This window comes from Plodia interpunctella, chromosome 18 (assembly GCF_027563975.2).
Source record: "Plodia interpunctella isolate USDA-ARS_2022_Savannah chromosome 18, ilPloInte3.2, whole genome shotgun sequence".
In the NCBI taxonomy this organism is placed as follows: domain Eukaryota; kingdom Metazoa; phylum Arthropoda; class Insecta; order Lepidoptera; family Pyralidae; genus Plodia; species Plodia interpunctella.
The window spans coordinates 2,394,221-2,407,145 of NC_071311.1; the positions used below are offsets into that span (position 1 = coordinate 2,394,221).

Here is a 12,925-nt window from a genome sequence, read left to right on the forward strand (position 1 = left end):
CCAGTTGATCTGCCCAGGCGCAGCGCAGGCGCAGTGCAGTCACACTTTCCATTGCTACTCGCGCGCCGCCTCGAAGTGAAGTGTTGTGTCCGTGATGTGTGCTTGTCTATAATTTGTGATAAACTTTATGCGGACTGTTATGGGTGTTAAGATGAACGGTAAGTGATAGATTTTTTAATTTGATTATAATTAATTTTAATGAAATAATTTTGTGGAGCAATTAAGTACCTGCGGTTAAGGGATGGACAGAAAAAATACGTAAAAACATAGAGATTGTTATTGTTACATTTTTCTTGTAAATTGTATGAAACCGAAGTAAAGAGTAATGTTGAGAAACAAAGTGATATTATATTATATATTTTGGAATACTTCAGTTTCTTAAAAGTTATGGTTGGCTCTGTTAGTCCCAAATTGTCTCCAGCTACATAGGATTCAGTCATTACATCGACGAATAAAATTATTCGTGTTTGTAAGTCCTACGGGATCAGATACATTGCTCGATGGAGCGGAATACAATGCACCTGCAACCGATGCACCGTTAGATGTGCATCAGAGCGCTGCATCCATTCATCTTGCAACGCTAGGACCGGTCTAGATCTGTCTGTCAATAAATTAAATTCATAATAGGTTCCGTTATTGATTTCTTATAGTCTTTATTTTATAACTGTTCGGTGAATCCTCGGGAAGTGATCATATTTTTTTTGTTTCATGACATTAACAGGGCCGTAAAATAGAGATTTTCAATTTTATAGGTCTACTTATTTTTAATATTTGTATGGTTGCGAATTCTTCTTCAACTTAGTCAGTTCCATACTCAATTTATGACTTATCTTGATTAATTCATCTTTCCAACAAAAAAAGTTGCTACATTTGGGAGCTACGATATGCACAGTTTGGGAGCTACGGTAACCCACTACGCAAACAATTTTGATTTGTATGTACAAATCAAAATTGTTTGCGTAGTGGGTTAAAAATATGTAAGCTACATGAGAAATAACAATATTAAGTTAGTACACACTGAACGTCCTGCATAAGATGACAATCGTGTTACAGTATTGACAATATTTTAGTTACGTCCTTTTTACTCACAGATATATGAATATTTCAATGTAATGTTCATATATCTGTATATCTACACCGTATTTTACTATACCGTGCTATTCTCAATATTGGCGTTATTAATTAAATTTAGTTTTTAGCTAAGAACTATGCGCGCTAGATAACGCGACTGCAATTTCAATGTCGTGACATCGTATTCTGCGTTGAGGAGGAGTTGATTTGTGATATGTGATATTTTTTAAAATATTAAATTATCTAACAATAGTATAGCAGATAAGTTGTTAAATCGTGTCCTTTCCTGATAGGTCTATGTAGCATTGCTGAAAATAATGAAATTAATAAAATCCGGAAGCATGTTTTGTTTTTTGTAGTATCCATTTCTATGATTCAGTTTACAATATTTGCAAAGAAAAATGGAAAGTAAAGCGTGATCGATTACCCAGTTTCACTTTTATTGTTCCTAACCTCACAAATTAGATGCGATCTCTTCGCTCTGCTGGAGCAACGTTACTCTGTTACTAGTTAGTTACCCATTGCTGGTAATGTTTACTAATTTGACCACAATAAAGACACAACAAGCAGAGGCATGGCGAAAAAGGCGAGCTCGAAAATACCGTTTCGAATGACACTAGTCAGGGTTTCCTTATATCTTTGTATGGTAGGTATTCCAATTCATCGTATCTCTCGACTGACCTCTTTCGTGTTGCGGTTTTGAATTTCGCCTCCGCGTCACTGGTTCTCGAAACCTACGATTTCGGACAATACACTTAACTTACGTGAGAGAAAGATGCGATGATGACATACTTTTAAGTAACGTAGCTGTTACTGAAAAAGTAATATCACAGCCGCTTTACCTAAGTACAGTCGACATCACATCAACCTACCCAAATAATCGTTGCATAGAGTTCTCTGCACTCTAACCTGACATGCGGTTTAAGTATTAGGTACTGTATGTTTCGTATCTTATAAAATTATATGTACCTTCATGTATAATCGACTTGACGACTTCAGTGGCGCAGTGGTAAGGTTCTCGCCACTGAACCGAGAGGTACCGGGTTCGATCCCCGGTCGGGTCATGATGGAAAATGATCTTTTTCTGATTGGCCCGGGTTTTGGATGTTTATCTATATATGTATTTGTTATAAAATATAGTATCGTTGAGTTAGTATCCCATAACACAAGTCTTGAACTTACTTTTGGGCTAGCTCAATCTGTGTGATTTGTCCTAATATATTTATTTATTAATTTTATAAATGATTCTGTACAAATCAGGCTCCGACTTTACGACTCAGTAAATACTCGTACCTACCGGTCAGTGGTCCACCTGACAAGTTCACCTACTTCAATATAACCAACATACTTACAACCAGTCCTTGTTCTGTGAGAACAATTAGCTGCAAGTTCCACATGATCCGATGACACTTGTGAGGTGGTGATAGCGTCGAAATTGCAATAAATATACGTGATAGGTAGATGAGCTGGTAAACGTCAGTCAGGTAGAAAGGTTTAGAAGAATAATCATCATCATTATCAACCACTGCTGGGGCACTGGCCTTCCTTACGGATATGGATAAGGAGTTTGGGCCCAACAATAATCATTGTAAGTTTAACAAAATAAAGAACATGGCAGACCTAGACAACACAAGTTTAAACATACACCAGCGACTCATATCCATTTTTAGCCAACGAACCCCTAGAAAAGGCACAATTTCAAGCATCCCTTAACAAACTGCGAAAATACATTTGACAAATTTAGTACTTTCAAAAATTAGTTCACGAAAATTAAATAATTTATGAGATCTGTTTTTAATAAATACAAAACCAAACCGACGAAACTCCAAATACATAGTAGCCATACCTTCAAGGTTCCGCGGACCATCATTTGTAAAAAAATATTAGAACAACTCACACATCTAACAGGGCAAGGCATAATGAAATTCACTACAGACATGATTCCTAAAAGCATAACACTTCTATTTAGGGCAGTCGTTTAAAATGGGCATGTTATATACATACTTATAGGTAATATCCATGTAAACCGCTTACGCACAGAAATGGGTTACATTCTACATTACATTAGTAATGTTACATGTGAAATATTACGCGCACGTCCATAAAAGGAAAGTTGGCAAAATGGCATTATAACTTTTACAGAAATTGTCAGAAGCAATTTTCAAAGTAATATTATGTGCACTGCATCATGTGAGTACATTAGCTTTATGTGTATCACGCGATTTTGAAGTAAAACGTGAGATAGTAACGTTGTATCACTGTATACAAATTCAAATTCATTATTTCGTGAACATAGGTAGTACAGTAGATGGTATACAAGAGCGGTTTTCTCTATGTCCCGCCATAAGGCATACAAAACTTACAATTAATCACTAAACAAATTTTCACAAAAATGTTTACTTGCATTCAGTGCAAAAATATCCAAAGAAATAATATATAGCGAAATAAGTTAGTTATCCTTACATATTAAAAAACAAAGTCCTCTATCGCGTCTGTCTGTTCGCGATAAACTCAAAAACTACTGCATGGATTTTCATGCGGTTTCACCAATTGAGTGATTCCTGAGGAAGGTTTAGGGTTATAATTTTTTATGTTTATACCCGAGCGAAGCAGGGCCGCCAGTAATTAATATATTTATACTTATTTATAATTATATTTAATAAAATTTCGAAATGTCCAACCTACGTCCGTAGGAAATGCTTCTCTTATTTCCTCTCTTTGGATACTCAATGCAAACTAATCACGTAGAGTACAGTCGAATGTACGTCAATCAAGTCGCCCTTTATAGACGTCATTGCAGGGGTAATTAAGACGAATTTCCAAGGAATTTATATAGGTTGATGTGACGTTGACTTTACAAGAACAGAAGCTCATTTCACGGTACAACACGTGGTATCTTACAATCTCACTTTGTTGATGATAATCACCTGCTAAATGTAGTGCGCTCCTTTGTCGGTCACTAATCAACTTTCTCTAGGGCTAAAATTGGACGGGTTTCGTCACATACAGGAAGATGTTACGGGTGTTTCGTAATTTTGTTTTATTATGTTGATTATGAGTTACTCATAAACATTATCACGCCTATCGTAAACTAGTTTGGTGTTAACTAATAACAAAACATCCAAAAGGATGTCTATGGAACGTTTTGTACCTATATTGGAAATTCTGTTCATGTATGATTTTGTTTTGTACAAATATCATCTTCAAATTTTAGCCAACATTGAGAACTATTCATTGGTGTTTTTATATCTAGAGAAAATCTCAAAAGAACCCGAGTACCTAGAATTTAAATGCAATCCATAAATAGCGAAGTGCTAAGTACGAGTATATACTTCATAAAATTAATTAGGCGGAGAGCAATGACCGATATTGCGGTTTCAAATGACGGCGTGATCTTCCACGGAACAGAAGCGACGATAGTTTCACGTTTTTCACTGGAGAGCTGTCATCTTTCAAGTTATTAACGGGAAGTCTCTTATTAAATAATTGTTTAATATTATAGTTAAAGATGAAGCTCGGGTGCCCATCTGAGCTATTCACGACAAGTACTTTACATACTCTTCACTCTTGATGGAACCTAAACCAGATTTTAGAAATAGTTATATTTTCCTTCTTTTAATTCTTTACTAATAAATCAAAATATTATGCGTAATATGTATGTAGTACAACTACAGAAGACAAGTTAAAGAAAAAATGAGATAAATAAAAATTGCCGACACAAAACTAGTGATAGAAATTTATCTCAAGCTACAAACTACTAGCATTTCGGAAAGACCACTGCTGAGAAGAAACGCCGAAAAAAACTAATTTTAACAATATTGGTCCCAATCATGCATACAATTAATTAACATGCATCTAAAGAAATATAACTAAATAGGACATATAAATATTAAAGTAATTTTACAACTACAATACGCATCGTCAATGTCAATCAAACAGATTTCTCTGTACAGGAGGAGATTGTACTGGTAGTATCAATTTCACTTGTTACGGGATATATGAAATGGTATCCAATTTCTATAGTCATCGTGCATTGTTGTGGCATCACTAAAATATGTGCCAGTGAGAACATACATATGTAATATAATAGATGTATATTAAGACTTTCATTAAATATTGGAAATATTGAAAACTGTCAAACTGGTAAGACGTGTGTGAATTAGCTCCGTGTAAAAATACGAATATTCAGTGCAAAAAGTTGTCATCGAATAGTTTTTGTTGCTCAAATAACGAAATAAGCGTTAAACAAACACTTTCAAGAACAAAGTAAAGTGCGAATCGTCGTTTCAAAAGGAAATTTTACAACAATATCAGTTCGAGACATAACCTCAAAAGTGCAAAATCACAGATCGAAGTGAAGATAGCGGCGAAACGTCAGTGACAACAACATCAGCATCACAACAAATTATATCTGTCAGTGTCAGGTGACAGCTGAAGGTGACGGTGACAGCTGAAGTGTACGTCAGTGTCGTGTCAGTACGAGTAAATAACATGGCTAATATTCATGCATCTTGGGGTTGCTGTTCGGCTAAAGCAAATGAAGAAAGTTACATAGTATGCGACATATGTGTAAAACAATATCATGCAGAATGTCTTGGTATGACGTCTGACTACATACCTCAAGAAAACGAGAAGTGGATCTGTCCCATCTGCAAAATGACTTGTGTAACAAACCACAATAATGACAGCACACCTGTCCGCTTCAACCCGAATGTAACTGTACGTCCTACCAAGCGACAAGCGCTTCAATCGCCCCCAAATTCCTCCACAGAGGAAGCGGCAATAACTAAAGAAGATGTACGTGCGATTATTGAGGAAGTTTCACAACAGCAAATGGAGGGTCTTGTGTCGCAATTCCGGGCGCTTTTTTCCACTATGCTCGAGACCCAAATGAAACCATTACGCGACCAGCTGACGGATGTGAAAGAATCAGTCACTTTCATGAGTGGGCAATATGATGAAATAATTAAGCAAAATAAAAGAAATCTCGAGATCATCACTGATTTGCAGTCCGAGTGCGATGGTATGAAATCCAAAATAAGAGACTTGTCAACCCGTTTGAACAATCAAGAGCAAAATGCGCGTTCCTGTAACATAGAAATTCAGTGTGTCCCGGAAAAGAAGGATGAAAATCTTATCACAATAGTGACGAAACTAGGAAGCATAATAAAGTGTAACACTCCACCGGAAAGTATAGTCCAATGCACCAGAATAGCAAAAATTAATCGGAACTCTCCTCGACCTCGGTCTATAGTCGTTCAGTTCTGCAGTCCTAAAAAGCGCGACGATTTCTTGGCTGCCGTCGTAAATTACAACAAATCTAAACCAATTCATGACAAGTTGAATTCCACTGTTGTTGGACTGAATGACCAGAAACTACCAATATTCGTGATGGAGCATCTTTCCCCAGCCAACAAGGCTTTGCATGCTGCTGCGAGACTGGCGGCGAAAAAGAAAGGCTACAAACATGTCTGGGTGCGCAACGGGAGAATATATTTGAGGAAAACGGACAACTCGGACTATATACTGGTAAAGGATATGGACTCTATTGATAATCTCAAGTGACGGATCCTTCTTAGTTCTTGATTTTCTTTTGTCTGGTATGTACATTTTTAAAATTCGATTCCTCACTATCAATATATTACCAAAATGTTGGTGGCCTACGGAGTAAAACACATATTTTTTCTAATAATGTAGCTTGCACTAATTACGATATTATAATCATAACTGAGAGTTGGGCAAACGACAGTGTGTTTGATTCGGAGTTGTTTGGTGGAAGGTACACTGTACACAGGAGGGACAGAAATATTTTAAAAAATCACCAAAACAAGGTGGATGGTGGCGGTGTTATTATTGCCGTTTCTAATAAGCTCCCGTCTCGACGAGTAGCAGAGTGGGAGAGTGAATGTGAGGACTTATGGGTATTAGTCGACATTCCACGATCAAAATCCTTCACCCAACTGGCTTTTTGCGCGGTCTACCTTCCACCTGCAACTGCGTTATCTACGCTCGAACACTTTATCAATAACTGTAATCGCATTAATGAGGTCAATAATTTGCACACTTTCTATATTGGTGACTTTAACTTTAGTAAATTAAATTGGTCTCTAGTGGAAAGTGACAATGACAACTATCAACCACCAGTTTTGTATCAAACATTTTTAGATTTTATGAACATCAATAATTTGTCTCAGTATAATTCGGTGAAAAACTCAATGGGAAGAATTCTGGATCTTGTTGTAACTGACATGTGTTCTTGTGATGTTAGTGAATCTGCTGATTCTTTGTGTAACGTTAGTCCACTGCATCCTCCTCTTCTAATCAAGATTCCAACCTCCGTTGAAAATACCTTAAATTACAATGGCAATAGCAGGCCAAACTTCTATAAAGCTAACTATAATGCAATTAATCAACACCTAGCGTCTGTCGATTGGGTGAAACTTTTTTCAAATATCTCGGATATAAATCAAATTGTCGATATTTTCTATCAGCAACTACAAGATGCTATACAAAAGTTCGTTCCAAAAACTAAAAAGCGTAACAACAAATTCCCACCCTGGTTTAGTCGAGAATTGATCAATAGGCTGCGGGAAAAAAATAAATATAGACAAAACTACGCTAAATACAAAAACCCCCGCGATTTATTTTCTTTTAAATTACTGTCAAAACGTTGCAAGACTCTCGCGAATGAATGCTATAAATCATACATAACACGACTAGAAGAAGATATTGCCAAAAATCCAAAATCTTTTTGGAGTTTTGTAAAGCGTAAGCGCGGTGGTGCAGGGTCTTACCCAGGAACTATGTCTAATGGTACTATAACAACTTCAGACGGCACAGAAATTTGCGATCTCTTCGCCTCATATTTTTCATCAGTATATAACGAAGGGCAGAGTACGAGTACGTCTAATAATGCCAAAGTGACAACTCGCTCGGCTCCTTCGAGGCCCATGGTGATAACCTGTCATCTATAACAATCACGAGACAGGAAATTTTGAGTCAGTTAAAAAATTTAGATTGCTCAAAAGGCGCTGGAGCAGACGCAATTCCTCCAATTTTTCTTAGACGTTGTGCAACCAGCCTAGCTGATCCAGTTCAATTTATCTTTAATAAATGTCTCACCCAGGGAGTATTTCCAGAGGTATGGAAATTGGCTAAAGTCGTTCCTATTCATAAAGCTGACGAAAAACATCTTGTCAATAATTACCGACCTATTGCAATACTATCTTGCTTGGCAAAAATTCTGGAACACTTAGTACGTCCGCACATTCAACGGCACTTTGACAAGTACTTAACCGAGAGACAGCACGGCTTTGTTAAGGGCAGATCTACCTGTACTAATCTTGTTGAATTTACTGATGAGCTAACTAAATCTATTGATAATCAAAAGGAAACAGATGTAGTCTATACAGATTTTAGCAAAGCCTTCGACAAAGTCCCACATAACGTCGTACTAGAAAAGTTAAGCATGTATGGATTCAGCGGAAATGTACTCAAATTTTTTGAAGCGTATCTGTCTAACAGGTCATTTTATGTTGTAGTAAACGGATTTGTCTCATCACAGTACATCTCTTCTTCAGGTGTTCCTCAAGGGTCTATTTTAGGTCCCATTATCTTCACAATATTCGTTAACGATCTTCCATCCCAGTTTCTAAATTGTTCATCGTTTATGTTTGCTGATGACCTAAAACTTGCCAAAGAGATAAACTCCGTCGACGACAGCTCACTCTTTCAAAAAGACATAGACGCCCTATGTCAATGGTGTTCTAAAAATGGAATGCACTTGAATGCCAGTAAATGCTGTTTGATTAAGTTTACACGTAAACAGAACATCCATAAGACGGAATATCATATCAACGGAAATAAAATACAGGAAGTCGAAGTTGTCAGAGACTTGGGAATATTACTAGACAAAAAACTTACTTACGTTCCCCATATTAATTCTGTGATAAAACGAGCTTCCCAAATGCTGGGCTTCGTAATTAGAAATGGCAAAGTTTTTCGCAAACCGGCAACTAAATGTACTCTCTACAAATCCTTAGTACGCCCAATTTTAGATTACGGCAGTGTAGTTTGGCGCCCCCATTTCGCGACTCATGCATTGCGGATTGAACGGGTACAAAGAAGGTTTACACGTCATCTGGCGTTCATATCTAGCAATGCAACAAAAGAGGATCCATACGACAATCGTTTGGCAATATTTAATCTTACTACCCTTGATAAGCGCAGAGATATCCTTGATCTGTTGTTTCTTTATAAAGTTATTAATAATTATATAAAATGCCCCCAAATATTAAGTAAATTTAATTTTAGAGTACCACGACGACCACCTCGTAGACCAATCCAATCTTTTGTACCCCCCTTCCGCAGAACAAAGTTAGGAAGAAACTCAACTATAACCAGAATTTGCAGATTATACAACGGGATCAGTGGATTGGCAGATATTCACAATTTATCTTTAAAAAAATTCCGCACTTCAATTTTGAGTTGCTTGAGTACCTAATTAACGTAAGTAAAAGTACCTAGTTATGTTGTTTTTAAAAAAAAAAAATTTTATTATTTTCTTCTTCATTTCTCATATCTTGTAATACTACCTACACACACATTAAAAATATGGATTGTTACCCATTGCATGCTGGGTTTACCTTTAATTGGTCGATCAATTAGAACTAATTCTTTTATACATGTATCATCTTTGTATAATATGTTGTTTCGATTGTTGGTGAACTAAATAAATAAATAAATAAATAAATAAATAAATCTAATGTAAGGCGGAACATGAAAAGATTTTTATATATTTTTTTTTGTTTTGTATTTAGTAAGCGATTCCCGTATACTATACTTATTATATCAAGATGTAACGATAAGATCACGTTGTGGAAACAACTGTCATATTTAGTGATCTCGCTAAGAATTTGTCCGTTGACCGTACAAACTAAGGGTGGGTTGCACCGTCATCTTTAAAGTTGACTTTAACGTGCGCAGTAAAACGCAAAGTACGCCATTTTATCCAAACGTCAACGGCGCGGTTAAAATCAACGTCAATTTTAACGGTGCAACTCACCCTTACAGCTGACAGGTAACCAAACAAGTGTTAGATCAACCTTAGCATATCAAATGTCGGTATCGTCTATCGAAAGTGATGCTCGTAATTCCGGCTGGGAGGAAAGTGGTGACGTCACGAAGGTCACGGGCGGTGAATGACAATGAAGTTTACGAACTGAAATAATGATAAGGAATGAATTGGGCTGTGCTTCGCGACTTAATTGTAAGCAATAGTTAACTGGTAGAAGCATAGAAAAGATAAACTACAATAACGGTTAAGTCATGATTATGACTGATGGATTTCACGTGACTTGCTAAAATTGATAACAAGCTTCATTGGTTCCAAACATTTGATATGGAAATAGTCATATTTCCTCATGGCTAAAATCTTTCAAGCAATTTTTACGGAAGAAGGTTTACACGCATGTGCACACAAAAAAATAATAAATCTGTAACAATGTACACTTGTAAAAAAATACAAATCATTGATAAATCTTAACAGAGATGTCATAAATATAGCTTTTTCCTTATATAACCTCGATAGTTTTCATAAAAAAACATTAATGTTTGACTGATTTTGGATTTTGCATCCAACAGATTGTCTTTTTGGAAATTTGATGGGTCTGATTCCTTTTTACGGCAGAAAACTGACCGACCGCGGCATGATAGCCGTTACTCATTCGCTCACGCGGTCGACTTGATCTTGCTAGGAATCTGATTCCTTGTAGTTTTATTACCTGTGCAAGCTTGCATGAATATATACATGTAGTAACATACGTAAGAACGTATGTTACTATAAACATATTATTTACTATAAACATAATACAACATTATTCCTCAGCATTTGTTATTGTTTGTTTGATGATATGTCCTTACATATCATAAAACAAAGCCCTCTGCCGCGTCTGTCTGTTCGCGACAAACTCAAAAACTACTGCACGGTATTTCATACGGTTTTCATCAATAGATAGTGGACTGCTGAGGAAGGTTTGGGTGAATAATTTAATATGTTTTTACCCGAGCGAAGCAGGGACGGCCCGCTAGTTAGTGATAAATAAAAGAATTTCCCGGAAAAAAAGTTTTGTATTTTTACGCGTTGGATATATAACCTACAATTTTATTTAGCTTAATTTATCAATGAGCGCATGAGCAGTAATATTCATTACTACTCTTGAAAATATAAAGATCAAGGTCACCGTTTTGGAGTAAGTATATTACCTATAGTCATATTTTACTTTCCGCGGCTGTATGATCGCCATGACTGGAGCTTCACGCCCTACTTGCGTCGGCAGTTCTACTGAGTATAATTCATATTTTCTTTTTGTATTACTTAGTCAGAGACATAGGAAACTTCCATTCTTCCATCTTCGGTCCCTACTTCATGTCTTAGATTAGTCTTGTCTCTTTATTGATAGCGTACCACGCTTATTCCTATATGTGTATTTTTACTTTTTCCTCATCCAACCTTAGCGGCGTCTATTATACTATCTAGCATAAGGAAGGAGTTGAGCCTGGTGACCTGTAACACAGGAGGGTCAGACCCACCTATCTCAGGCACCAGTTCTCTCCACTTAATTTAGATATTGCCATAAGCTAAACTATGTATACCCAGTACTAATAAGTTGAGAGAAAAATAAATGGTTTATTTATTTATTATTTATTTATTTATTTATTTTGTTTTAGATTTTTTTAAACGCATTTTTGGAATATGGTCATTTCTGTAAGTACTTATATTTTAACGAAAGTTAATAGTTCTTTTTTTTTCTTCAAAGTAATCGTTCTCTAGTGCGCGCATGTTATGGATAATGTGGACAATGTCTCATAAGAAATTATGTCTCACAAAGACCATAAAAGTCATATCCACAGTTCACTCAGCAAGGGCAGTAGAATACCTACTTATTTTAAGAAAACTACTATTAATCCTAATCAATCATTGATTGTTAGTTGCAAGAAGGCGTAATAGTGTGATTAGTTTTAATAGATAAGACGGTAAATCTTAATAATAAAGCCAAGCAAATAACAACAATTTGACGACCTCGGTGGCGCAATGGTAAAGTGTTTGTCTCTGAACCGAGAGGTCCCGGATTCGATCCCTGGTCGGGTCATGATAATATTCTGATTGGCCCGGGTCTTAGATGTTTTCCTACATATGTATTTGTTATAAAATATAATATCGTTGAGTTAGTATCCCATAACACAAGTCTCGAACTTACTTTAGGACCTGCTCAGTCTGTGTTATTTGTCCTAATACATTTATATTTAATTATTTATTTAACAAGCCGGGTCGTTGACCCGCATAATTCCCACGCCGCGCCGGTTTGCAGCCACTCAATGAGATCGATTGTTCATCAATCCGCGCACTTTCATTAAAACGACAAAAAGTTTGTGGCGCGAGTGGATGCTCTTGTGGGAAGAAAAATAGCGATTTCTGTGTTTGGTTCTGGGAAAATGAACCATTGTGCAGCCTAACCGGGCAGGAGATGTTACGCAACTTCTGGTAGCTTGCGAAATGTGGTGGTGGGTGTGCGAAATTCTTTTTATAAATACATTATCTAGGTTTACAATCTAGGTTTTTTGATGATGATGTGATAAACATAGGTATGACAGTACAAAAAAAAAAAAACAAATTTAACTTGAACTTGAAAAAAACTGAGCATGCATTTCTGTGGCACATTGCACAAAAAGGTTTACAGTTCAGCTAAACGCGATCCAAGATTCCAAACGGAACAAGATTCCAAAATTTTAAATTGTATCGCTCAACCTGTGTGATTTGTCCTAATATATTTATTTTTTATATTTATTTTAAATG

General features: G+C 36.3%; 1 protein-coding gene across 1 annotated transcript in view; it reads left to right on the forward strand.

Moving 5' to 3' along the window:
* Positions 1–12,925, forward strand: part of LOC128677461 (mucin-2-like) — a 26,873-nt gene continuing 13,948 nt past the window's right edge. Inside the window, exon 1 of the mRNA XM_053758333.1 lies at positions 1–158. Within this exon, the coding sequence (XP_053614308.1) occupies positions 128–158 (31 nt within the window). The 5' untranslated portion in view covers positions 1–127. The remainder of the gene's footprint in view (positions 159–12,925) is intronic.